This window comes from Vigna radiata, unplaced genomic scaffold, assembly GCF_000741045.1.
Source record: "Vigna radiata var. radiata cultivar VC1973A unplaced genomic scaffold, Vradiata_ver6 scaffold_73, whole genome shotgun sequence".
Classification (NCBI taxonomy): Eukaryota; Viridiplantae; Streptophyta; class Magnoliopsida; order Fabales; family Fabaceae; genus Vigna; species Vigna radiata.
The window spans coordinates 1,284,615-1,312,574 of NW_014542365.1; the positions used below are offsets into that span (position 1 = coordinate 1,284,615).

General features: G+C 33.2%; 3 protein-coding genes across 3 annotated transcripts; 1 reads left to right on the plus strand and 2 right to left on the minus strand.

Annotated features, from left to right (window-relative positions):
- Positions 1–2,509: 2,509 nt before the first annotated feature.
- Positions 2,510–3,049, minus strand: LOC106779888. Its single transcript, XM_014668098.1, has one exon. The coding sequence runs from the start codon at positions 3,047–3,049 to the stop codon at positions 2,510–2,512; it is 540 nt and encodes a 179-aa protein (XP_014523584.1).
- Positions 3,050–11,179: 8,130 nt separating this feature from the next.
- LOC106779889 (serine/threonine-protein kinase-like protein At3g51990) lies at positions 11,180–13,946 on the plus strand. Its single transcript, XM_014668099.1, has 3 exons — positions 11,180–11,547; positions 12,604–12,617; positions 13,159–13,946. The coding sequence occupies exons 1-3, from the start codon at positions 11,180–11,182 to the stop codon at positions 13,944–13,946; spliced, it is 1,170 nt and encodes a 389-aa protein (XP_014523585.1).
- A 10,134-nt stretch (positions 13,947–24,080) lies between these two features.
- Positions 24,081–26,713, minus strand: LOC106779900 (RING-H2 finger protein ATL47). Its single transcript, XM_014668110.2, has 2 exons — positions 25,099–26,713; positions 24,081–24,453 (listed from the first exon to the last, which is right to left on the minus strand). The coding sequence occupies exons 1-2, from the start codon at positions 26,219–26,221 to the stop codon at positions 24,422–24,424; spliced, it is 1,155 nt and encodes a 384-aa protein (XP_014523596.2). The 5' UTR covers positions 26,222–26,713; the 3' UTR covers positions 24,081–24,421.
- Between the last annotated feature and the right edge of the window lie 1,247 nt (positions 26,714–27,960).

Below are 27,960 nucleotides of genomic sequence, written 5' to 3' on the forward strand. Positions count from 1 at the left end.
ACAGAATACACAAGATTCAGTTTATTACATCTAATCTCAACAAATAGGAAAAACTATCCATGGTGGAGAACTTAGGGTTCATAAAATTGAAGACATAGGGAAGAAATTGGAACCAAGGAGAAGATGCACAGCCTTTCCCAAGGTTCTTGGCAGCTGCTCCATGCTCCATTTGTGCCTCCCCTTCACATCTCCATCTCCAATTTGTGACCCATCTTCTTCCTCAACCCAAAATGGGCAAAACCATCATTGATGAAGCTTGAAGACCCAAGGAGGAGTGGGAGAGCCTCCCAACACCCCAAACAGCCTTCAAGGGTCTCTCCCAATCTCTCTAGGTGAAGAATGAAGTGTAAGAGGAGAAGAATCCCCAAAAAAATCGCGAGACCCATGTTTAAATAACCCATTTTGACACATCAGCATCGTCACCGCTCAGCTGCACCCTAGCTGCAGCATTCCAGATAGCAGGGCGCTCAGCTACACCTTAACTGCACCCCAGTGGCAGATTTCCAATGACAGAGCGCTCAGTTGCACCCTAGTTGCACCCCAGCGCCAGCATTCCAGAGAGTAGGGCGCTCAACTGCACCTCAGCTGCACCCCAGCTGCAGCATTCCAGAGACATATAGCTCAGCTGCCGCTCAGCTACAACTCAACTACAGGCTGTTTTGACAGCATTCTAAAATTCAAGTTCTTGTGCAATTCCAAAGGTGTCCAACATGGGTGTTTGCTTCAAATTAATCCTTTATTGTCCCAAAACATGTTCCCTTGAGTTCTTGCTTGTTTTCCTCCACTAGAATTGCTTCCTATTAATTTATTTCACACACTCAAACAAAGAGATTAGAGGTAAAAACAAGCATATACTAAATAAAACACAAGAAAACTAGGAAACACACTAAACTTGAGGATAAAACAAGGTAAAAGCTATGAAGGAGTTGATTTGTTCAGAAAATATACACACACAAACACGTTAAATCAACCTTTATCACCTACCACTGGACGGTGTTAACTACCACTGGGCGGTGTACTTATGGGCCTGGGCTTATTTTTAGTTATTTTTTTGTGCTTTAAATAGAAGTGCATGAACCAGAGCATGTATCTTTTTGCAGAAAGGATGCAGAAACATGGTTTTCACACCTTGGAGGCGGATCTTGGATGTAAGAGCTCCAATATTACAAATCTAGGGTTATCTTTTATATTCTTTCCATTCAATTCATCTAGTTTCACCATGATTATGGTGAACTAAGCCCTTTGTTTTTTGGGAACGATGTAATTCTTTGAAAGTCTCTTATATCGAATTTCTTATTTTATTCATATACTTGTGTTTATCAATAGTTTGAGTTTTTCTTTCATTCTTGCTAATGCTTTGTTTAAGACGTTATTCAAACGCATCATCTTTGATTCTTTCTATATGGAGACGTATAGTTAGGTCTAGACATGAAGAATTACTCTTGATAATGAATATTACCTAGCGATAGGAATAGGAACATCAATTTCCTTAAGCTTCTGTGTGTATTGCATGAATAATTGCTAGGGAGACTTGATATAGTAAACTAGTAATTGTGATTAGGCTCTTTTCACCGAGAGATCGGGTTTAGAGTAAAATAGAAAGTGGCATAAACATTGATAACAAAGTTGAATCTAATAAGAATAGTAGATATTTGAGAGTGGATTAGGATGAAATCGTAAACCCCAACAATACCATTCGTCCATATCTTTTACTGCCAATTGATCAAACCTTTGCATGCATGTTTACTTATTGTTTTGCATTTAAAACTCAACTTATTGTTTGTTCAAGTCTCATGATTTCCATTAATCACATGAACGTTTAGGCCTAAGAGTCCTTTGGGAGACGATACTCGGACTTACCATTTATTTATTACTTGATACGATCTGGCACACTTGCCAGGGTGTTAACACACTGCTGGAAGCAAAACACTTTTTCGTTATTTTTTATTTTAAATTGAACATCAATTGTTTCTTAATTTGACGTTATGTGATTCTAAGGTCTTTGTTTTACGTCATTCTGGGCCTTGTTTGACGTGAATACTTTTTAGGTTACATCAATATGGGTCTTGCTTGACGTTAACAAATATTAAATGACGAACTGTTTTATTAATGGACGTGGAGTGATTGAATTTATTTATTTACAGAAATGCCACCAGTCATTTTTAATGTTGGATATTGAGCGCTTCGACATTGACCGCATGATGTTATAGCCCGTTTTTGCACTAGTGTAGTTAAGTTAAAGAAGCTCTTATTGGGAGGCAACCCAGTGTTTTAAAAACTTTTATTTTAATTTGTTTATTGTTTCTTTAGGTTGGGTTTTTGTTATTTGAATTTTATTTGAATTTTGTTTTTGTTTATTTTGTGTTTGCCTGACTCTAGTGTGCATACTTTTCCATTCAATTCTTCACAAGTGTCAACTAGCGTTTCCTCCAAATGAAAAATGTCACATGCTTTCTTCTCTTGAACCATGCAGATTTCGTCAAGAGTTTCAAGATGGAAACACTCCTTGTCATCCAGTTGGGTGAGACATGGCTTCAAAAACATCAAAATTGACTTCTTCATCTTGCACTCTTACCTTCAGTTTGTCGTTTTTGACATCAATCAAAACTCTTGCAGTCTTCATAAAAGGTCCCCCAAGAATCAATGGTACATTCACATCCTCCTCCATCTCCATGATAACAAAGTCCACAGGAAATAAAAATTTATCTACCTTAACAAGCACATCTTCAGCTACTCCATAAAGATATTTTAGAGATCTATCCACTAGTTGAAGAGTCATCCGAGTAGGCTTGAGTTCGAAACCTTCAATCTTTTCAAACATGGATAGCGGCATGAGATTGATACTGGCTCCCAAATCAATTAGTGTCTTTCCAACAGAGATATTCCCTATAGTGCAAGGAATGGTTAAGCTTTCTAGATCTTTCAACTTGGGAGGTAGAAGCTTTTGTATGATAGCACTGCAATTTCCTTGAACTTCAATGGTTTTCTCTTCAATGTACTTCCTTTTCTTAGTGAGGAGCACCTTCAAAAATTTAGCATATGAAGGCATTTGTTGCAAGACTTCAGAGAAGGGTATGTTAATCTCCAATTTTTTAAAAATCTCCACGAAATGCTAAAATTGTTTTTCTTTCTCTTTCCTAGAACAATTCTTTGGGTAAGGAAGGGGATTTTCATAAAACTCTTTCTTTTTTCTCTCATCCTCTTCCTTTCTTTTTTTTCTTCTCTTCTCTTTCTTTTTCCTTTTCTTTTTTCTCACTCTTTTCTTTTTCTTTCTCTTCTTCATCTTTTTCTCTTTCACCTAACCTTTCTTTTTATTTTCTCTCTATTTTTCTCTCATCTAAAACTCTTCCACTTCTAGTGACAACAACTTTGCATTCCTCTCTAGGGTTAACTTTCATGTAACTCCCAAGATCATCCAGCTTCTGAATTATATGACAAAGGTGCCTCCCTATCCTTACCTAGCCATTCTTTTTGAAAGAAAGGGTTGTTGTGGTCCTCTATTAAATTGTTCGAATTGCATCCTCAAGCAGTAGACACAAAAAACCTGGAAAACACTTGTTAACACAAAAACAAAAATAAACAGAATAGACAAATTAAAAATAAAATAAAAAATAAAAATAAAGTCAAAGTTAATCAAGAATAACACAAATAGAATAGTTTACTGAATCGCACAAGTAATATAAAATGGTAACACCAAGTATCGTGTCAAGAGACTCTCGGCACTAGACAGTCGTGTGATAACTCGACTTATTAAGACTTAAAGAAAACGAGATCATTGCTTTCAAATGCAAAAACAGAAAATTAAATATGAATGCAAGTTGATCAATAGTAGAGTATCATAATAATGAACAAATGTTGTTTAATATGATATAAGTATGTTGTTGGGGTTAGATTTCACCAAGTTCCCTCTCATGTATGTAAGAATTCTTCTTTATGCATTAATCTTAATTTCACTCACTAAATCACTTAAACTCGATTCCTCAGCGAAATAAGTTTGTCCTTAATCACTAGTTTATGCAATTCCTAGCATTCCTAGTAATTAAATGTGAAGATCAAGAGCTTTAAGACAACCAAGACTCATACCCTCATCCTTAAGAAATATTACTCTTGGGAGTAATTCAACAAGAACATGAACTGTAAGGAACCTCCCAAAACTCATGTAATTCATTAATCATGCTATTGAATGAATTAAACAAAGAAAGTGTTGTAACAGATGAATTACTCTAACAATTAATGAAAAAGCATATATTATTAAGAATCAATTCAAATACATGAGAGTTCACAAGGTTACATCATCCCCCACCAACAATTAGAAATTAGTTCCCCATAGACATGGAGAAACTAAATGAATAATGGAGAAGAATGAGATAGAAAAACCCTAAAAATTGGGGATGGAAGCTTCTGCATCCAAATCCGCCTCTAGAGAGTGAAAGAGTGTGCTATTGCACTCCTAGGACGTCTGGGTCCTTTAAATAGAGTGAAAACAGAACAAAAACGAAGTCTAACCCATGTCATTGGCACTCAAGCGCCCTACTTAGGGCGCCCGGGCAGTGAGTAGCACTCTGTGACGCTTAAGCCTTCAATAGGGGCACCCAATCTTCGTGCTTATGATGCTTAAGCGCCCTAAAAGGGGTGTCAAGCGGTGATCGACACTCTTCTGTGCTTAAGCCTCCAAAAAGGGCACCCAAGCTTTGAGCATTCCTCCCTTTTAGTGCTTTTCTAGGCCTTTCTGAGCTCCGTCTCCTTGACACTTCATGTCTGCTTTCAGTATTATCTGATTTCCTGTGAAAACAAGAGAAATTAGTCATAAAATCATCAAACTCATCCTTAACTCTCTTATTCACACAACTTAACAGAAAATAATGATTTCAAGCAAGTTTCTAAGCAGAAAAGGGTGCATTTAAAATCAAAATTACATCACAGATAACAGTATTTTCAACCGCTATCATTATGTACCATTACACTGCATTGTGCATCTGTGTTTTGAGATTAAAACATGCATAATAACAGGGGGAGCATTGCATATTCATTGAGATGTTTCACATGCCTACATTTAAGGGGGAGAGTATATATTATATCATGTGAATATCTATGACAGGGGGAGCATCATTATTTGTTTTTGATGATTGTTTGATGCATCTTTGTATGATTGGTAAATCAATACCATTATGCTTACCTTTTTTGTTAATGCCGAAAAGGGGAGAATTATATTGATTGGTAATTGATTGATAATTTGTATTGATTTGTACCACATGGTTGATTATTAATAATGGTTGTGCATCATAAAAAAAGGGAGATTGTTGAGATTATTGATTGGGGGATCACTGGTTTAGTTGAATCCACAATCTCAGTAATATCTGAGTTTTTGGTTTTTGATGATGAGAACGCAAAATTAATAACACATGTGTATTATGTGTTATATGTTCTTTGCTTACTTGTTATATGATAATATGAGAACATGATTATGTTGTTACTGTGTTATTCATTGCATTTCACTAGGATATATATGTGATTTTTTACTTGAATGCATGACACATGTTTTTAGAAAAGAAAAACCACATGCACAAATGTTGAACTTTAAATTGTGTGGAAAAACAACAGTTTTAAGTCGACTTCATTATGGGGTGAGTTGATTAAAACTCGTGTCTTTGCACAAACCTTTTTCAAAGTGTGCTATGAGATTTTTCAAAGAGAAAGTTTTTCAAAACTATGATTTACATTGTTACATAGTCAACTATATGCGTATTACATTCGACTAAGTTTGTTGGTGTTTTGAAATTATGTTAATGCTTGATATAACTGTTTAACGATCATATCTTTAAATATTTTGACCAAGCATTAAATGTAAATCGACTGCATTAATTACAAATTCAATTAATTGCTTTAACTACTGCTAACTATTATAATTGATTTTTTATATTCGACTACATTAGTAGCTAAGTCGACTAAAATGCGTTAGAGTTGTGATATTCTATAAATTGACGCAAATTTGATTTCTGTAAGAACTTTTGTGAATCTAACAATTTTGTGATATCTTTTCAGATAAGTGTTGTCTTACAGAAAGAGGAAAAACTCCAAGAATCAAGAGGAGACCGCGGTGATCATCTCCTTGTGATTTCTTGAAGAGCAAGATTACTATGCATTTAAATTCTGATCTATCTACACATTTGGGTGTCTACTGCAAGATCAGGTTCTACAATCTGCGGAAGATTGGGTTGTGTTCCCTGTTGTGACTACAGGAAGAACAATGTGTTGCGTTCTTGACTTTGAGGGGTTTGTCAAAGGGTTTAGACAGCAGAAGAGGGTATTCTTGTTGCTGGTCTTGTTATTGTATTGCCTATATTTTGATTAGAGGATCAGAGAGATGTTTTATATTTTTGACGTGAGGTCTCTATAAAAGCCTTGTTGTAAAAACCTTGATCATTATAATGCATTTTCTTCCCATGGTTGGGAGGAACTAGATGTAGCAGGATGGCCGAACCAATATAAAAAGCAGTGTTTGATTTCTCTGATCCCTACACTTTTACTTTTAGTCAACTCTGTTCTGTTCTAAATCGAGTTTATTTCTGCTGCATTAGAAAAACTTTTTCCTTGCGTTTCGAGAAAGTTTTAAATGCATCACCTTTCGCGAAAAAGATTTTAAAAGAACATTGTTTTTATATTTCACCAATTCACCCCCCCCCCCTCTTGGTATGAGAAATTGAGCCATTCTATTTTAACAATGTCTATAACATTAAAACAATGTAACCAGTTTTCCTTACCCGAGAGATGGATAAAACTATTTAAGAATCCCTAAAACTGCTTCAGAATCCCTAAAACACCTTTATATGCACAAAAAACCCTATTTACTCCTAAGAACAACACAAACACGATCAGGAAATTGTTGAGATTGTTGACAACACAATTTCTATATCAATCTATTTTTTGATGATGACAACACATTGCTTAATAACATGCATATGTTGTTTGTTGTTATTACATATTCTTATGCAAATTAACTGTTATATTTGTTGAACATGTTATGTACAGAATTACATGTTCCTATGCTGATTGATTGATACATATCTAGAACGTGTTTACATGCTTTATGTGCTATGTGCTATGCATATTTCATATGTTTTACTGCACATGTTTTAAAGCTGAAAACCACAAACACTCTTATGAACTTTTAACTTGTGACAAAGTTCTAGTACAATCGACTACATTATAAATGGATTCGACTATGCTAAAATCTTTGTGTAGATTTTGAGAATCAGTGCTCTGTGTAATTTTGAGAAGAAAAGAATTTCAAAATGTTTTACATGGTTGATGTCGACTGTGTTTTACACATTCGACTGTATCTGGTATCTGATTTTGAATTTTGTTATGCTCTTGCACTATAATGGCTATATTTGTAATAGTTAGTTGAGCATTGATGACTTGGTCTACTACATTAAATGTGTTCTGTTATTTGTTGACCGTGAGCTACTATGTTGGCTGAACTGTTATAACTGTCATAATACAGTCAACTAAATTAGTAGTGTATTCGACTGAGAATCTGATGGTATAACAAAAATTTATAAATAGACTGAACACAGGTTTGTTCAGAGACTTTTGATGAACTGATAATTTTCATTTATATTTTAGATTTCTCTTAGCTCTAAGAATTCTCCAAGAAGGCAGTGGTGATCTTTCTTGAACGAGATTCATAGAGGAGACTTTCTACGCTTACATTTGCTGATCATTATCTGTACAAGAAAGGTGCTTCTGTGTGATCGTTTTGAAGGCTTGGCATCCTGTAAAGATTGCTGAATTGTGTTGAAAGCTTGGCATCCTATAAAGACTGCTGGAATTGTACCTTTTGTGATACAAGGGGATAACTAAGTTTGAGGATTGTTCAAAGTGGTGTTGTAGATTGCAGAAGAGGGGATTCTTGCTGCAATTCTGGTTTTATTCTACAGCTATATTTTGGTTTTGGGTTAGAGAGGAGATTTATATTTTTGACGTGGAGGTCTTTTATAAATTTCTTGTTGTAAAAACCGCAATCATTATAATGCATTTGCTTCCGGGTGGAAGGACACTGGATGTAGGCATTGTTGGCCGAACCAGTATAAAAACCTGTGTTTGATTTTCTCTATCCTTTATCCTTTATATTCCAGTCGACTCTATTTTTTACACAATCAACTACATTTTTTCTGCTGCATACAATTTCTGATTGCTTGCATTTCAGAAAGTTTAAAAAGCTTTATACTTTGTTTCAAGATTGTGAAAAGAACTTATTTTTGAAACATCACCAACAATTGGCTTCTGTTTGAAAAACTAGTCGACTATGTTTTTCTTTTATTCGACTATACAAACCTGGGGATGACTTCCTATTTTCAAAATTTTGGTGAAGGTGCTTCAACAAACAGACCACCTCTGTTTGTTGGTGAAAATTATCCATTTTGGAAAATTAGAATGCAAATCTTTCTTGAATCGCAAGACAAAGGAATTTTGGATGCCACATTAAATGGACCTTTTGTGCCTACAAAAACTGTTGATGATAAAACTGTTTTGAAACCATTTACTGAGTGGACTGCTGATGAAAATAGAAAGGCTCAGTATGATGTTAAAGATAGAAAAATATTATTGCCTGTGTACTAACGATTGATGAATTTTTCAGGATATCTCAATGCAAGACTACAAATGAAATGTGGGATGTCTTAGAGGTAACTCATGAAGGCACATATAAAGTAAAGAGAGCAAGAAAGAATTCATTGATACAAGAGTATGAATTGTTCAGAATGAAAGCTGGTGAAAACATCTATGATGTGCAAAAACGATTCACTCACATTGTAAATCATCTCATGGCTCTCGGGAAGGTATTTGACAAAGAAGAGATCAATATCAAGATATTGAAAAGTATGAACAGAAATTGGCAACCAAAAGTCACAGCAATGTCCTGAATCCAAAGATCTCACAATGATGAACATGGCTACCTTGTTTGGCAAGTTACGGGAACATGAATTGGAACTCGGTAGATTAAAGGATGAAGAGGAGATTGAAGAAAAGAAGTCCATTGCTCTGAAGACTACAAGCAAGAACAACTCAGAAACACGCATGGACGAGAAAGAATTGATGACCTTGATGGTAAGGAAATTTAGTCGACTGTTAAATAATGATAGTCAACTGACTAACCTTGCAGGTCAAGGCAAAAAGAAAATCTTTAGTACAAATGTTGTCCAGTGCTATGAATGTGGAAAAGAAAGGTCACATTAAACCTTATTGTCCTGATCTAAAGCCGAAGCAGAAAGGAAAAAAGAGATTTTCTCAAGGTAGAAACATGAAAAGAAAAGGAGCATACATTACTTGGGAGAATTCAGATTCTGAAAACTCAAGTGATGAAGATGTTGATCAAGAGGAGGAATCCAACATATGCTACATGACTGGAGTTACATGGGACGATTATGACAGTGATGTAGACATTTCAAATGAACCAGTGGAAGTCAAATATGATCTGCTGCAAGATGCGTTTAAAGAACTACATGTTGAACCAATGCGACTATAGTACAAGGTTAATCGACTAAACTCTGAAAGAAGAGACTATGAGAATAGAATTAATAACCTTGTTGTTGATAATGAGAAATTATAAAAAGAATTAAAAGAAGCTTTGTTATCTGCTAAGAAGGTTGAAATTAAAACTGTTATAGTAGAAAAAGTTTGTGAAAATTGTCCTGCTCATATTGAAAAGATAAGTTACTTGACTAGCACGCTAGCTAAGTTTACTCAAGGTAGAGACAATTTAAAAGTTGTTTTAAAATCACCTGACAGAGAAATTTACAAGCAAGGAATTGGTTACAAAGCTCAATCTAACAGAACCAATGCTAAGAAATTTACTGATTTAAGTAAACCTGCTAGAAATGCATGTTTCTATTGTAATTGTGTTAGACATACTATTAGAAATTTTTATTATAGAAATGTTGTTGTCCCTAAAGGATTATATGTTTGGATACCAAAGGAACAAGTACAAGGACTGACAATCATGGACCCAAAGTTAAATGGGTACCAGCAACCAAAACTTAAATTGTTTTGCAGGATATATTGCAGATGCAGTTGATCTCAAGGATGAATCAATTATGGAATACATCAAAAATCTTGAGTATCTACAACTGGTAACACTATATTAATCTACTGCATTATGCCTGATTTGATTAGTTGTGATTATGTGATTAAATGAACATCTTGTATGAATTGATTATCTAAGTTGATTGATTGTTTAATCTGAAACTTTGTTTTAATGTGTCTTAGTCGACTATGTTATTAATACATTCGACTATGTTCTGAATGTGTCCCTAAAATCTGTTTTAAAAATTCACATAACATTAAACGGTCAACTTTATGTTAAATCAATTTAATTGGTCTATGGTCTGAGAAACTGTGTATATACAGAGTATCTAGCTTTCTTGAAATACTCCTTCACGTCATTTTTTTTATGTCTTGAATTATGTTTCTTGAAATCTTCCAAAATTCTATAATTTTAGAAAGAATGGTTCAAGAATCTCATCATCATGGAGTCCTTAAGTTGCGTTGGTAATGAAGAAAAAGGATTGCAGACCAACATGATTAGGGAATCAAATCTAATGGGTTGGATCAGTGATGAAGACAAACGACAAAGCTTTGTATTTGGTTCCTTCAAAACCATTGTTACACCAATGAGCATCAATTTGGACGTGTTTGAGAGGGAAAGGTTTATCTTTCCTTACTGGTTGGAGAGACATGGACTATCTGATTTCATTCAGATGAAGGGAAGCTAGTATCCTGATCTTGTCAAAGTGTTCTATCACAATTTGAAAGTTGAAAATGGTGATATTGTTTCTAGAGTAAAAGGGATTGATATTCATCTTAATGATTTCATTTGGAACGTTGGGTCAAATATACCCATTGAAGGTGCTTTTTCACACCTATCCACTATTGAAGTAAATAGTGTGTTGTGCAAGAAAAGAGTTTGTCAAGATTGGTTAAGATTTCCAAGACTATATTCCACAGAATGCATCTTTGCACATGAAAGATTATTGAAAGAAGAAAAGATTATTGTTCATCTTCTCGCAAACATCATTTTACCCGACAGAAACAAGAAAGATCGTATATAGAGGACATATATTTGCTACATGTTATCAAACATAATCTTCCCACTATCTGGCTACAAGTAGTGAAAGACCATATGGAATATGCTGCTTTGAGAAGGTCATTGTCTCTACCCTATGGATGTCCTGTTAGTAAAATCTTGGTGCTTCTAGGGGTGGATGTCAATAACGAGCATAAATGTATCTGGAGTTCCTCAAATGTATTTGACAGAGACTCTTTTATGTCTCTTGGATTAGTAAAGACCATAAATGGATGGAGATTTATGGGAGAAAACTTTTCTGAAGAAATTACAGGAAAAACATCAGAGTTGACAATTAAAGGAACACGTTTATTTCCTGAATCAAACTTTGAAAAATATGTCGCCGAACATATAAGGATTCTGTATGATAAAATTGAGAATCTTACACTTCTGCAGAAAGGAAATCTGGAACTGAACAAAGAGAAGTATGATGAAAAGGATTCAACCGAAACCTTCTAACTAGATTAGAGAACTAGGAATCTTGTCTTCCTTAGATGCTTCTCAGCTCTTTTGATATCTTTTGTTATCTTTTGTCATCTTTTGTATATGGCTTATAATGCCATCTTTTGTTGTCTTTTTGTTTTCCTTGATTGTGTCCCTCATTGTAATATCTTCTTTCAAGGAATGAAATTAGTATTTTGAATCAATTCAATTACTTTAATCTAATTGTTTAATATCTGATTTGTCTGATTGATTGATTCGACTATGGTTTGAGTGAAGTCGAATATGCTTAAACTATTTTACATCTTTACATTTTGACTTCTGTTACTATTGATTATAATTCTTTCTTAACTAAAATGCTTGATCTGGAAAGGATTTTTGAAAGTTTTGCAGGAAGAACATTGCTTTCAGAATTACAAGTGGAAGTCAACAACTTTGGAAAGCAATATATTCGACTGGAGAAATACAGCAATCAAATGTTCTATAACAGGATTATAAATTCCAATTCTGAAATTTGGTTATTCTTTCATTGATTGGTTATTCTGAATATAAATTTATCTTTACATATCTTATTTGAGATAATATTGTGAGATTGTTTATTGTATCATTGCATGACTAAACTGTTTGTTATCTTATCTTTGATACAAATCTGTACTATACTGCATTGTGTACTTTATGTTATACTACATTGTGCATCTGATTTGATTTTAATATCCATGCATAATGACAAGGGAGTATCACATTTTACACATTTGTATTTCACATGTCTGCATTTCAGGGGGAGTTATCATTTTCATGTGATTTAAATATGCTAATGAGAGCATCACTGCATATTGATTATTGCATATTACTGTTTGATGCATCTCTGTTTGATATTTCAGCATAAAGATCTAGAGCATACCTTTTTTGCTAATGCACAAAGGGGGAGAGATTGTATAAAAGCTTTATGAAAGGGGGAGAATATGAAAGAGGGAGAATGCATTTTCATTCTATCTCATATTCTACTTATTCTGCTTGATATTTTGCTATTTTTGAATTAGATTGTGCAAACATGGTTGGTTATTAATCATGGTTGTGCATCATCAAAAAAGGGGGAGATTGTTGACAACAAAATTTCCATGTCAATCTAGTTTTTATTGATGACAACACATTGCTTAAATACATGCATATGTTGTTTGTTGTTATTACATGTTCTTATGCAAATAAACTATTGGTTAAATATGTCTTTTGGTCCTCATATTTGTGCCCAATTCTCAACTGGGTCCTCATATTTTTCTTTTGTCCCAATTGCGTCCAAATACCTCTTAATTTGAGGCAATAAAGCCCTCTCCGTTAATTTTAAACTAACGTTGTCTAATTGTGATGACATGGATGCGTACATTAGTAACTCGTTTACACTTATTCTTATGTGGAAAATTTATTTAAATTAAAAGATCATGACATGGTAAAATTAAAAAGGGAATTAGGGATTTGGAAATCAAGACGCATTCTTCATCCATTTCTTCACCCCAATGCTCTCGCCTCAATTCCGATCCACGCTTTTCTCAGCGGCGTCGTGGAGGAAATTCTGCTGCCAGGCAAAATCGAGGGCTAAGACGAAGCTCTGCAAAATCGTTTGGCTCTGCAAACTGCTAAAGCCATGGACACGCTTCACTCCTCGACCCCTCCTGTGATTCACCGTGACATAAAGTCTGCGAACGTTATCATCGACCGCAACTACAATGCGAGATTGGGGGATTTTGGTTTAGCCTTGAGAGGCCATGTTGATGACTACAGACTCAGGTCCCCTCCCCCTGCAGACACTATGGGCTATCTTGATCCTTGTTATGTAACTCCTGATAATTTGAGCACAAAAACTGATGTTTTCAGCTTTGGGATTTCGCTGCTGGAGATTATAAGTGGAAAGAAGGCCATTGACATCACTTATTCACCACCTTCTATCATGGATTGGGCTATTCCTCTCATCAAGAAAGGGAAGCTTTTGGTTGTTTATGATCCTAGAATTGTACCTCCCAAGGATCCGGTTGTGAGGAAGCAGTTGGCTATGATTGCTGCCAAGTGTGTGAGGTCTTGCAGGGAGAGGAGACCTTCCATGAAGGAGGTTGTTACTTGGCTCTGTGGGCTGTGTAAATTGGTGCCTCTTCATTCTTGGAATGGTTTTAACAACCCTTGCATGATGGTTGAGACTGTGGGGCGCCCCGTCGAAGCAAGAAATGATGAATTCAATTCTAGACTGGCAGGTGTGGAAGAGGGAAATATTGAAGCTTTGGATGGAAGACTTTCCAAATCTGCAATGAGGTATTCCCGGAGGGTGTATTCTGATTTAAAGGTATTCCCGGAGGGTGTATTATACAAAAGAACACTCATTCAACTTAATACATAATGCCACAAATATAAAAGTATTTACAGCTCATCATAGTTAAACGGCGTTAGTGAAAAGTTAACAAGATGGCTTTATTGCCTCAAATTAACAAATATTTGGATTCAATTGGGACAAAAAAAAATGACGACCCAGTTGAGAATTGGACACAAATATGAGGACCAAAAGATATATTTAACCTTAACAATTATATCTGTTGAACATGTTATGTACAGAATTACATGTTCCTATGCTGATTGATTGATATGTATCTGGAACGTGTTTACATGCTTTATGTGCTATGTGTTATGCATCATTTCATATGTTTTACTGCACATGTTTTAAAGCTGAAAACCACAAGCACTCTTATGAACTTTTAACTGTATGACAAAGTTCTAGTATAGTCGACTACATTATGAATGGATTCGACTATGCTAAAATCTTTGTGCAGATTTTGAGAATCAGTGCTCTGTGTAATTTTGAGAAGAAAAGAATTTCAAAATGCTTTACATGGTTGATGTCGATTATGTGTTTTACACATTCGACTGTACCAGGTATCTGATTTGGAATTCTGTTATGCTCTTGCACTATAACGGCTATATTTTTAAAAGTTAGTTGAGCATGGATGCCTTGGTCAACTGTATTAAATGTGTTCTGTTATTTGTTGACCGTGACCTACTATGTTGATTGAACTGTTATAACTGTCATAATACAGTCGACTAAATTAGTAGCGTATTCGACTGAGAATCTGACTATATAACAAAAATCTATAAATAGACTGAACAAAGGTTTGTTCAGAGACTTTTGATAACCTGATAATTTTCACTTTTGTTTCATATTTCTCTTAGCTCCAAGAATTCTCCAAGAAGACGGTGGTGATCTTTCTTGAACGAGATTCATAGAGGAGACTTTCTACACTTACATTTGTTGATCATTATCTACACAAGAAAGGTGCTTCTATGTGATCGTGTTGAAGGCTTGGCATCCTGTGAAGACTGCTGAATTGTGTTGAAGGCTTGACATCCTGTAAAGACTGCTGGAATTGTACCTGTTGTGATACAGGGGGATAGTTCACTTTGAGGATTGTTCAAAGTGGTGTTGCAGATTGCAGAAGAGGGGATTCTTGCTGCAATTATGGTTTTGTTCTGCAGCTATATTTTGGTTTTGGGTTAGAGAGAAGATTTATATTTTTGACGTGGAGGTCTTGTATAAATTCCTTGTTGTAAAAACCGCAACCATTATAGTGCATTTCCTTCCGGGTGGAAGGACATTGGATGTAGGCATTGTTGGCCGAACCAGTATAAAAACCTGTGTTTGATTTTCTATATCCCTTTAAAAAGATTTATACTTTGACTTCAAGATTGCGAAAAGAACTTATTTTTGAAACATCACCAATTCACCCCCCCCCCCTCTTGGTGTAAAAAGAAGCCTACCTGTTTTTCAACAGAAACATCATTAAGAGTGTTGATTAGCATAGGCTCTTATAAAAGACTTAAACACTACATACGAACAAAAAAAGATCACATGTAGAGAAAGTACAAACAAACCAATAAAAGGGGCAGAAAAATTAACTTATACTATTGAAGAAATTGATCGAATAGAAGCGAAAAACTCGTTTAAGGATCACCCTAGTGGTCTCCAATATTCAAACACATGAACAGACGGTGAGAAAACCTGTAAAAAAGGGAGAGAACTCTAGAGGAAAGGTATTTAAATAGATGATGTAATTTTAAGATAATGAAACTCGTTTATAAAAATTTTATTTATATTTTAAATTTTTATTATTAAAAAATTGAGTCTCACTATTTTAAATACAATATTAATTCTAAAACTCGATTGTTTAAACTCTTACTTGAAAAATTGAAAATATTAAGTAAATTGATAAGATAAGAAGTTATATATCAAATAAGTTTAAATTGAAATTTAGTTAATAAAGATATATAATTTTTTCTTTTTCTTTTTCTAAAATGTGAGTTAAACTGATTCTAATTGTACTTAGGATTTGAACAATATTATAAATTGGCTTATAATCTATTAACAAAAACTTTTTATAATTTCTTTTTTATAGTTTTTTATTATAATTGTTTGTTATTTTTACTTATTTAGGTTGATAGTTAACTTTTTTAACCGTGAAGAGGTTGATATTTAAGTGACTTTTAAAATTAAAATGTTGTTCAACAATATTTTAATTATTTAATTATTTAATTTATTTGTATGTCTAATTATATGTTTATATTTTTTTAGATACTATTTTTATAATATTATTTCTTAATTATAATTAATGTTTGGTGAAATAGATTAATTATTTTATTGTACATCTATAAATAAATGGACCAAAATGAAATAAGTTAAAGAAAAATATTAACCACATCACTTAATCTATCAACTTAGGTTGAGATGAATAACAAAATTTCTAACTTACAAAACAAATTGAGTTAACTTATTTTAACTCAACTTGAAGTGTCATCTCATATAAAATTATTAGCTCTTTGACATTCCAATAATTTAAAAATTTATTTCGTATGTTTTTTTAATGTAATTCATAAGCATTGATTGTGTATATAATTATTATTTTCCATAAAATTAATAAAGAAAATTACACTTTCATAATAAATATTTAGTATGTTTTTCTTTCTTACAATGCGAATTAAATTATTTTCAATGTATTAACTGCTACTTTATCTGTAATATTTATTTGTTATATTTACCTACATTAATTGATAAGACACTCGCTTATTTTCAATACAAGTGGATGTATTAATTAATATATTGACAATATTAGAGCACTTATTACTTCGAACAAATTTAAAACAGAAAAGCAATAACACTTTCTGTAGTTATTACAAAAATTTAAACCCATGCAGCTGCCTGTTGAACTGGTGTGCTTAAATTACACACTTTTTTTCATATTTCTATCAACTACTTTTTAAAATATAAATCCATAAATAAAATCATTACGTATAAAATACTTAGTATTATATTAAATATATACTGTATGCTTTAGTTTAAATATAATGTTGATGTGTTATGATCGTACGAAAAATGTTGATAATATATCTTCAACACACTCTTTCATATTTGTTAAAATTATTAAAATAACATACTTTATTTACTATTTATTAAATTTGTCAAAAATCACATCTTAAAATATTATAATCAACCAAACCCTTGCGTCTCTTTCACCAACCTTAAACGTTCCAAATATAACTCTCTTTATATTACTTTATATATATATATATATATATATATATATATATATATATATATATATATATATATATATATATATATAAAATCACATAAAAACACCACAGGAGTGAATAGTATCTTTAAAAACTTTTCATAAAACAGCATTTAATAGTTTATAAAAGATATAATTTGTATGAGATGTTTAGAGGTTGGTTTATATAAAATACATAAATGGAAAAAATTTCAAAGAGCATAGTAGTAAAATACATATTTTTTATTGGTTCACTCAACATGAGTTACGTCTAGTTTATCAATTACAATAATTAATTTTAAATTGTAATAATTAGTCTTTATTAGCTAATTTTTGTATATTTACTTTCCTTTTATTTAATTTAATTGTCAGTGTTAAATATCATTTATTATAATTGATATTATAATAATTGATATTAAAATATCTATTATTATGATTGATATCAATGATTGATATTATAATAATTGATATTAAAATATCAATTATTATAATTGATATTACAATAATTGATATTAAATTGGTATAGTTTATTTCCTTTTAACTCTTTCAAATTGGATTATCAATTTGTATATTTATACTATTGTAATCCAAAGATCAAATCAATTCATTTCAAATACTTTCTATATAGTTTACCTTTAAGAACTCTTAAGGGGTTCGACTAATCTTGTAACTAAATTACATGAGTTTTACCTCTTCAGGTTTACAATAAGTATTTTCACCACTTTTGGTTCACCTAGTCAACACGACTAATCTGAGTTTAACCACTTCTAGTGTATGAGTATTCTAACCACTTTTGGTCTCAACCCTAGACAACACGTCTAGATTGTTTAACTCAGTTGAGCTATACACCAAGTGTTTTAATTCTCTTCAAAATTTACAACACAACAATGTTATGAGCAAAGGGACAAATGATAACTTTCAAAAAGAGGATATAAACAATACAAAGAATTTAGTGATTTGCTAAGGTTTTTCTCTTTTAGAAAAATATTCAACTTTAGACAATATATGAGTAAGATTGTTTTGAGTGTTCACGAGTTCACTATCTTATTTTTCTTGTCTTCTCTTCAAACTTTCGTCTATATATAACTTTTCTTGAAAGATGACCATTATATAGAGGAGTTGACTTTAGAAAATCAGGTAGCCTTTATGTGGAAAGTCAGGCTTTTGTCTACTTTTTAGAGGTGTAGAGCTTTATCATAGCTTTTAAAAAAATTGAGCTTGTTGTTAACACCTTATCAAGTGTACCAGATCATATCAAGTAATAATAGACAGTAAGTCCGAATATCATTTTCCAAGGGACTCTTAGGCCTAATCGTTTATGTGAATTGATTTCTTAAGACTTGATAAAGATTGAATTTAGAATTTGTAATGCAAAAACTAAAATAAACATGCAAATGCAAAAGCTTGATCAATTGACAGATAAAGATATAAATGAATGGTGTTGCTGGGGTTTATGGTTTTATCCTAATCCACTCTCCTATATCTACTATCCTTATTATATTCAAGGTTTAAACCCTTTAGTTGTCCCCATTTTCGTTCGGTTCTCCCATTTTGGTCCCCTTCTTTTAAAGTTTCCCAATTGAGTCCTTATAACTGCTAATTTGAAGCAATTGAATCCTTGCCGTTAAAATTCGTTAACAGTGTTAAAATTGTGCACAGTTGGTGGGATGATGTGTTAAATGTTTTAGTTGGAGGCGAAACGTGGCATTGTTGCCATTCCACTCCTGTTGCAGCCCCTTCCACACCAAAATCACTTGCTCCTGTTGCTTCCCCCAAATCCTCTTCGTCCGCGGCATCACCTAAGGCTGCAACTGCAACCCCCGCATCGACGTCGGCGACATCTCCTCCAACCACTACAGCTCCTGCTCCCGCGACCAAGCCTCCGGCAACATCTACTCCAATTGAAATTCTAGTGAGCTCCCCACCGACTCCAGTTCCAGTGAGCTCTCCTCCAGCTCCGGTGTCGGTGAGCTCTTCCCCTACACCTGTGTAAGTGTGAGAAACATATGCAGCAACATGAAGCATTAGTATAAGGTAATGAGGTGTAGAATACAGATCGTGAAATGATGGGATGTGATGATGGAACCCACGACATGTGCTTTCTCACCAAAGTCACCAATCTTCTTACCAAACTTTTACAAAGTCAGTCTTCAAATACTGTAATATGCGCAAACGTGTAAGCTCCTCAACTGAAATTAAGCTTAGATGCAACAAACAACACGCACCTTCTAATTTCTTCTTTTTCTTTCATTTTTATGTCGAAGGAAGCGTAACAGAGCCTGATACCTCTGCCATCAAGATCCAATTAGATCAACTCAATTCTAAGATCCGAATTCTCGGTTTGTTTTCGTAGTATTGAAATTAGGGTTTACGATTTTTGTTTCTTTGTAATTGAAATTAGGACCTTGCTATGATTGTGAATCGTAGTATTGTCGTACTCACAGCAATCTCGACTCCACTGGATAATGTTCCATTATATATGGTGCATTCATCAAAAGGAGGAGTTGTTCCGTCATGGTGGTTGGAAGATGAGCTAAATCGTAATTTAGGGTTTATGGTGCGAAGAGATTTGGGGCTTTCTATGTCTCAGGTTTTGCAGGTTGCGAGGAAGTGTTTCGCGATAAAGGAGATGAAGCGAGGAGTTCGTTTCTCGGTGATGGTCATGGTGACGCTGTGATTTTGGAGCTTTTGCGCTGCAAGTTTCGATATTTCACGGTGGTTCTAACGAAACTCTCGATGGCTTCTTCTTGCGGTGGCGTGAGGGTTTGCGTTGGTGGTGGTGATGGAGGAGACGAACATGCTGGCACTATGAAGGAGGTGATGGAGTGTGATGAACTCTTGTGACTGTCTGAAAAATTTGAAAAAACAATAAGAGAGGTTCCTAGGCACATTACTCTCACATCAGCATGCCACATTTTAAAAAATTCACACGTCCTCCCACCACCTGTGCAATATTTTAACTCCATTAACGAAATTTAACGGCAGGGACTAAATTGTTTCAAATTAGCACTTATAAGGACTCAATTGGGAAACTTTAAAAGAAGGGGACCAAATTGAGAATACCTAACAAAAATAGGGACGCCTAAATGGTTTAAACCTATATTCAACTTTGTTATCAATGTTCATGCAACTTTCTAAATTACTCTAAATCCGATGTCTCGGCAAAGAGAGCCTACTCCCAATTACTAGTTTACTATGTCTAGTCTCCCTAGTAATTAGTCATGCATTTCAGTGTACAGAAGCTTAAAGCAATTGACCGTCTTATTCCTATGTCTAGGTAATATTTCATAATCAAGAGAATTTCCCTCATGTCTAGCTTTCCTCGTATGTGTCCATATCGACAAAATCAATGAGCATGACATTGAATGAGTTAAACAATGCAAGCATGAAGTATAGAGAAGAAAACTCAAACTATTGATAACTAAGGTATATGAATAAAATAAGAACTTCGATATAAGAGAGTTTCAAAAGGATTACATCATTCCCCAAAAACAAAGGCTTTATTTCACCATTGTCATGGTAAAACTATATGAATTGAATGGAAAGATTGAAAGAGATAACCCTAGAATTGAAAGATTGGAGCTTTCGCATGCAAAATCCGCCTCCAAGGAGTGAGAATGAGTGTTTCTGTGTCTTTTCTCTCCCAAAAGATAACACTAAGGGTCGCACAAATCTATTTATAATCTATGAAAAATTACAGAAAACAGGCCCAAGCCCAACTACAACGCTCAGTGCTGGTTTCACCACTCAGTGACAGGTGAGGCACTCAAGTGGGACGCTCAGCGTTCACGCCCAGGCGTTTGGCAATGCTGTCTCTGAAAAGGCCAGCGCTCAGCGTTGGATCTGGCACTCAACAGTGTGCGCGACTCTAACTTTTCCCCTCAGCATTGGCACTTAAGCTTTTAGCAGTGGCTCTTTTCACAAAGTTGGCGCTCAGTGCTGAAACTAGCGCTAAGCGGTGGCTGTGATTCTTCCTTTGCACCTTTTTTCATCCTTTCTTTAGTCCAACTCCTTCCTTCTCCACTTTCCATCATTCAATTCTCGTCTGACCCTGTCAAAACAAGGAAAAACCAAGCATAATATCTCTAAAACAACCTTTGACTCTCTTGTAACCTAACTAAAGCAATTTGCATGATTTCAAGCTAATTTCTAAGTCATAAAGGGTGTGTTTTGTATTCAAATTAAGTATGAAAATAACGATTTTTGAACCGTTATCACTTGTAGAATGAAAGGTTTCAAGGGAAACATTCCCAGAATGTTCTTCATATCTTATAACGTCTTTTTCTTGGGTATAGTGGTTCTGATCATATCTTTTTTCTTTAGTTAACTACACAAGTATCTAGAACAAGGTATACAAGCATTGAGGTACTTTTTCGTACATAATTAAATATTTTGAAGGTTGATAAGCATTCGACCATATTGCGTATTCAAAACATTTTATCACTTGTAATTTTATTAATAAATGCATCGTTTGGTAAAGCATGCAACACATATATTCATTAGATGGAGTAAAACATTAGATGCTTAATCAAGCGCAATTTGAGTGTAGCATTTAGTGATCATACACTAGACGATGTATTTTTAAGACACTTTGATTGAGTTAACTCAATATTGAATAAAACTTTTTTAGTTTAATCATATAGAAAGTCCTTATTTTTGGTGACTTTTCTCAAATAGGTCATTCACTTTCTTTTTTTGTCTCAATTGAGTCTTTATATTTGAAAACTTGAAGCGATTTGGTCTTTATCGTCAGTTTCGTACTAACACCGTTAAAGAGGGTGCTACGTGTCAATTCGTGATTTTTTTTAAAATATTTTTTAATTATTTTTATTTTTATTTTAAAAGTTATCATGTGTCAAACAACATTTTACCATTGTCAATGCTACATCACACCGTCATTGTCACGTGACACAATGTATTAGTTTGACACATGACAAATTTTTTAATTTTTTTTAAGAAAAAATTAAATAAAATTAAAAAATTAAAAAAATATTTAAAAATTTTAAAAGATCACGAAGTGACACATGACACCCTCTTTAATGATACAATGTTAGTATAAAACTTACAGTAAAAACCTAGTTGCTTCAATTTTTCAAAAACAGAATCCAATTGAAAAAAAAAAAGGTGAGGATACTATTTGGGAAAATTTACTAGAAATAGAGACCATAGCTATAATTAAACCAACTTTTTTCTAGCTTTGGTATTATAAAAGATATAGACTTTATTAGTCACAAAACACTAGCTTATTTACTCATATAATCTATTAAATAATTCATTTAAAAATACCTTATTTGGATGTTGTTCATAAACTTTGTTCATCCAACAATTTAATTAAAAAAAAACATTATTATAACCTTAATTTTATCTATAAAAAGTGTTATAAAATAATTTTCACTTAAACACTATTTATTTAAATACATCATGCATATCAATATTTCGTTTAATATTTTTTTTAAAGTTCAAAACTTAAGTTTACTTAAATGGTCTAAGTAGAGATATTATCTTAACAATAATATATATATATATATATATATATATATATATATATATAATTGGGGTCTCTGTCTTTCAAAGTTGTTATCTTCTATTTATGGGTTTTAGATTTAGCAAATCCAACAACCGATCTTAAAGTAAGTCCTTTTCTTTCGTTTTATTAGTTTTCATAATTTCTAATTCTATTTTGTCGAATAATGATTTTAGGTTGTTCAGTTGGTGATGAGCTAACAAATGTGGCACATTATATGTCAAAAAATTTGTGGTTGAAAACCTTCTAATTGTCTTGCATGGGCCCAACATCAAGGCCCATTAATTTGTTTCCTTTGGTTGGTCCAACATGTTGACAAAATTGCAAGATAACTGTTTATATTTTCTCCAAACACTAAGCATTTCTACATCAATGCCTAATTTGTTTCTTATAAGTCTTAAACGTCTTATTTTCATTTTTTTACCAATCTGTATTCCTTCACAACTAAGATGGTTCTGTGTGGAAAAACACCTTTGACTTAATCTAATGTCTATTAGTTGTTGCTTTTATATTTTTCATTTATTTTAAGGGAACATTTTATGTTTCAAACCAAATTCTAATTATACACAAGATATTAACAAGACTTTATTTTCTCACCAGATCTTAAAATCTTATAAAATCTATATTTTTCTTTTGTAATATTTTATCTTAAAAATTAATTTAAATGTAATTAATTTTGTTTTTGCTTTTAAGACTCGAGATTTTCTACCAGATTTAAATCATAAATACAAGATCCTAATTAGGTGATTGAGCATTATCTATCACCTAATTAGAATTTTAATTTCTCTTTTTCACATAATAGATATTTAATTTTGTATGATTGTATTTTATAGCAAATATATATTTTTAATGTATAAATATATTACGATTAAAATTTATGATAAATAAACATGTTTTAAAAATTTATAATTATATTTTTTAATTACTTGAATAATTAAATATTTTTGTAATTTTAATTTAGAGAAAGATGAAAAGATATCAGTTTTGAAAGATATATATGGCTAAGAAAAAAGTGAAACGTACTAATAAAATTAAAAGAATAATAGATGAGATGATTGTGAGAAATTAATTTGACTAGTCCGTAAATAGCGTGAAATACACATTAAAAATAAATAATGTGTATGAAACGTATATCAACGAGAAAAAAGAGAAAATCTTAAATACGAAACTAGTGATGTAAATCTCAGTTTATAATATAAACTAACCTTATGAAATATTTATATATATATATATATATATATATATATATATATATATATATATATATATATATATATATTCATGCGAGTGTAGTGTTTCATCATGTTGACTACAATTTTTCATACATTTGTGATTTATAATGTAGTTTTGCGACCTGTACTTGAGACCAGATAGTATAATATCACACGGTCAAATCAAATCAAATTCATGGGCCATTTGATAGCATTATGCTTTATGTTTTCTTGGTACAAATATTTTATGACAGTTTTCTCACTACTTTGAAGTTTCTCTTCAAGAACGTAGTTAAAAGGAAAGTTACACTATAAGAATAAATAATTAGTATCAATGTTAACGACTAACAGAAAAATTAATAACAGCAAAACTAGTAACTTCGATTATGAAATAGGCATTGATATGAAATGATTAGCAAAATTGCAAACGACAAATGTGGAATAATTGTATTTGGAGCACTAACAGGAAAAAAAATGTAATCATGTCTGAACTGATGAGAAAATGTCTCCACCTCACTTTTCACCGATCTTGTCATCTTGGCAATCAAATGTTAAACCCACCAAAAAGGACAGCTTCTACAAAGACAGAGAGAGTGTGTTCTTGTTTCTTTTGCTTCTTTTCAATCCATGTGTTCGATTAAAGTAAACCTCCACAGAAAACCAAAGCATCCAAAAAGCAACACCCAATTTTGACTTCACTTTTTAATCTTCTTACTCATGCCAAGAAATTGTTGCTAATAAAGACCACTTTTGTCATAATAATATAATCATGGCCCACACTCAAATATTATGTTTGAAATCATGTGCTGTCATTGTGGTTTTTGTAAACTAGTATTCACGTTCTCACTTAATATCTACTAATTATTTTCCTCATAACTTCTTCCATGTATAGCTAGCTTATCAAGAGCTTTATAGGTAAAAAAAAAAAAAACAATGGTGTTTCTGATAATCATTATGGAAAATTACAAGTGAAGGTAAAAAAACATTACAGGAATGCAACTTTGTATAAAAGGAATGCTTTTCCTTACACACTCAAGAATGATTCTTATTTAAAGGGTAATGCTTGATTGAATGTTTATGCCATAATTTACAAGTATTTTACTAATAAAAATGAAAAATCAGAAGTATGAAAATTAAAAAAAAAAAAAAGAAAAAGGAGATCAAAAGAGGACTCATTTGAAAATGTGTAAGAACTCCAAAATACTGAGTTGCTTCATGTACCTTGAGCTCTATTCATCCATGGCAAAGCTGCACTGACATAAGAACCACCCAAATGGTTTTGTTGCGAACTTGATACCTTGTCCTTCCTAGACCATTGCCAGATCTTGGAAACAGAAAAGCTTTCACCTTTCCTTGCAATGTTGATTTTCTTGCCCTCAACATCCCCTTCAGTGGAAGAATTCCCACAGTGGTCCAATCTGCCTTTGAATTGTCTCACACTGCCACCATCACCTTTATTGGGGCACAAAGCCACTTGCAAGTCTGAATCAGCAACAACATATTGGAAGGACCCCATTGAATAGCATCTCCTAACATCCAAGTTACTTGTACTGCTTTCCCCTCCTCCTCCTCTTTCTACCCCCTCTCCATTATTTGAGCTTCTAAACTTCCCAAGCCTCACAGAAAACACCCTTTTCCCACTCATTATGTGATTTTCTGCATGTTTGTTGAAGGAACCAGCCTCTGCAGCAACACTGCCTGAAACCCCATCTTCCTCCATCAGACCCTCAAAATCATAAACTGGGTTTTCAAAGTCAAAGCCTGGCTCATAAAGACTCCCCCGGCAGAGAGGGCAAGTTGAATTTGAGAGCAGCCATGTGTCTATGCAATCAATGTGAAAAGCATGGTTGCAAAGGGGCAACAACCTCAGCATGTCTTGTTCTGAGAACTGGCAAAGGCACACTGCACAATCAAAAGGCTCCTTCAAACCTATTATGTCTTTGTATATGAAAACTGGGAGAGCATCTATGAAGGCCTGATCTAGGCCTGAATCATGGAGATGGAAGAGCTGCTGTAACTGCCTCTGGTAAGGATCAGATTCCGACATGTCAGGGTACCTATTGGACTGGGAAATTGACGAAGAGGACATGTGCCTTATAAGGAATCTAACAAGCAAGTGAAGGAGACCAGAGATGAAAAACACAATAGCTAGAATGACAAATATGAAAACAATTGCAGGGCTTATTCTAGTGCCAGATGAAGAAGATAGAGGAGGGGGCAGTTGTTTCTTGTACTCAGAACTGTAAGACAATGGTGCAGAAGAAGAACAAGAAGATGGGGAAATACTAGTGGGGTTGTTGATAGCATCACTGCTATGGCAGATTTGAGAATGAACCCAACTCATTTTCTAAGGTATTTGTCTCTGACTCTCTAGAGACTCAATCCAACCCACACATAGAGGAAAACAACGAACATACACATCACCCTTGAACTCCAAAAAGACAAAAAAGAAAATAGTAAAAAAGATTGGAACCTCAGGGAAATGAAAGAGGAGGAAAAGGACCAAACAAGAACATGCTTACTGAAATTTATGTTGCTCTTTGGAGACCGGAAGTGTGGCAATTACAAGAGCGGAGAAACATGGTAAAGAAAATTTTAAGATTGCTGTTGACGCACATTCTTAGCTGTTATTTTCAGTCCCATGAATGGAGAACTTGTTTTTTCCAAAACCCATTGGGTGGAAGGTTGATGGATCTAGGATGCATAGAATAAACATCTCTTTGAAATTTTGGGTAACTTTCTTTAAGGCCCAATCAAAATTGTTGCATTAAGTCTATGTTGCAAAAAGTCTTTTAAGATAAGGGACTTTCTTTGTGCATCTCCAATTTTTTGTCCAGCACCCCAAAGTTTCTAAATCCCTTAAATGAGCTTGGACATTTTGATCCGGGATTTTTTTTTTCTCTTTTCTTATATTTATCCCACCCATCTACTTTTTCTCACATTTTATTTTCCTAACCACCGCATTCTTAAGTCTCCCTCACTTCACCCTCATGAGCAAGTCTACACATTCCTTTCCCTTTCCCCACTTAGTACATCATACAACACATAATGTTACCAACAACGAACATAGTACACATACATTTACTGTATATTATGGATAATAGGGATAATAGAAATTTGTATGGGTTAAAAAGTAAACTTTAAACCAAATTCAATCCTACAAAACCAACTTATAAATATGAGGTTTGTACTCACGTATATATTATGAATTGACCTTATTTCTAAGCAATGTAAGACTTCTAACACAATCTCTTCATGCTGAGATATATACATCTCATGCGTGAGACTAAACATTAATGAGTGATTTGATAATCGATAGAACAATAAACCTAAAAAACAACAAATTTTGCTAAGATAAACTCAAACTCATAGCTTTGATATCATATTAAGAAGTGAACTTTAAGCCTAACAATAAGAGTGGTGGACCCATAGTCCACAAGTCGTTGGATCGGAACAAACTTTGATACCATATTGAATATAAAAACTATGTATAAAATTAATATCTCTTGCGTCTAAAACACACATATGGTAATATATTTATAATAAAGAATGATACAACTATATATGGAAATCGAACATAAATATGATAAATAAAAAATATTGTTGAAAACAATATCAATAATATCAAACAATAGCAAGATTTTATGTTTCCCTAATTGACATAAAACACAATATATCTAGCAATACATGATTTGTTAAATTGAATTTTGAAAGTGTAGGTAGGAAACAAATGTGGGGATTTACGATTATAAATTTGAGGATTTAGGGTTAAATACTGAATGTTGAAATCTGGTTAAGGAGTGTACCAAATTTTAAAATTCAGTTATAGGACTAACAAAAGTGGGTTGAATACCAAATTTCAAACTTCGATTAATAAGTGCATCAGATTTTGAAATCCAACTAAAGAGTTCACTTAATTTAAAATTCCTATTAAAGAGTTTACCAAAATTCAAAATCCGGTTAAACTCTTATCCAAATTTCAAAATTCGATATTATACCCAAATCTGGTAATCCTTAAACTAGATTTTGAAACCCAATATACATATAATTTATTTATCTTTTTAATTTTCTTTTGATTAACTT

Coding starts and splice junctions, on each gene's coding strand:
- LOC106779888 (XM_014668098.1), bottom strand. CDS start 3,049: ATGCCTTCATATGCTAAATTTTTGAAGGTGCTCCTCACTAAGAAAAGG.
- LOC106779889 (XM_014668099.1), top strand. CDS start 11,180: ATGGAATATGCTGCTTTGAGAAGGTCATTGTCTCTACCCTATGGATGT.
- LOC106779900 (XM_014668110.2), bottom strand. CDS start 26,221: ATGAGTTGGGTTCATTCTCAAATCTGCCATAGCAGTGATGCTATCAAC. Junction 24,454..25,098: donor ATGGATGAATAGAGCTCAAG/GTACATGAAGCA, acceptor CTGTCTTTGTAG/AAGCTGTCCTTTTTGGTGGG.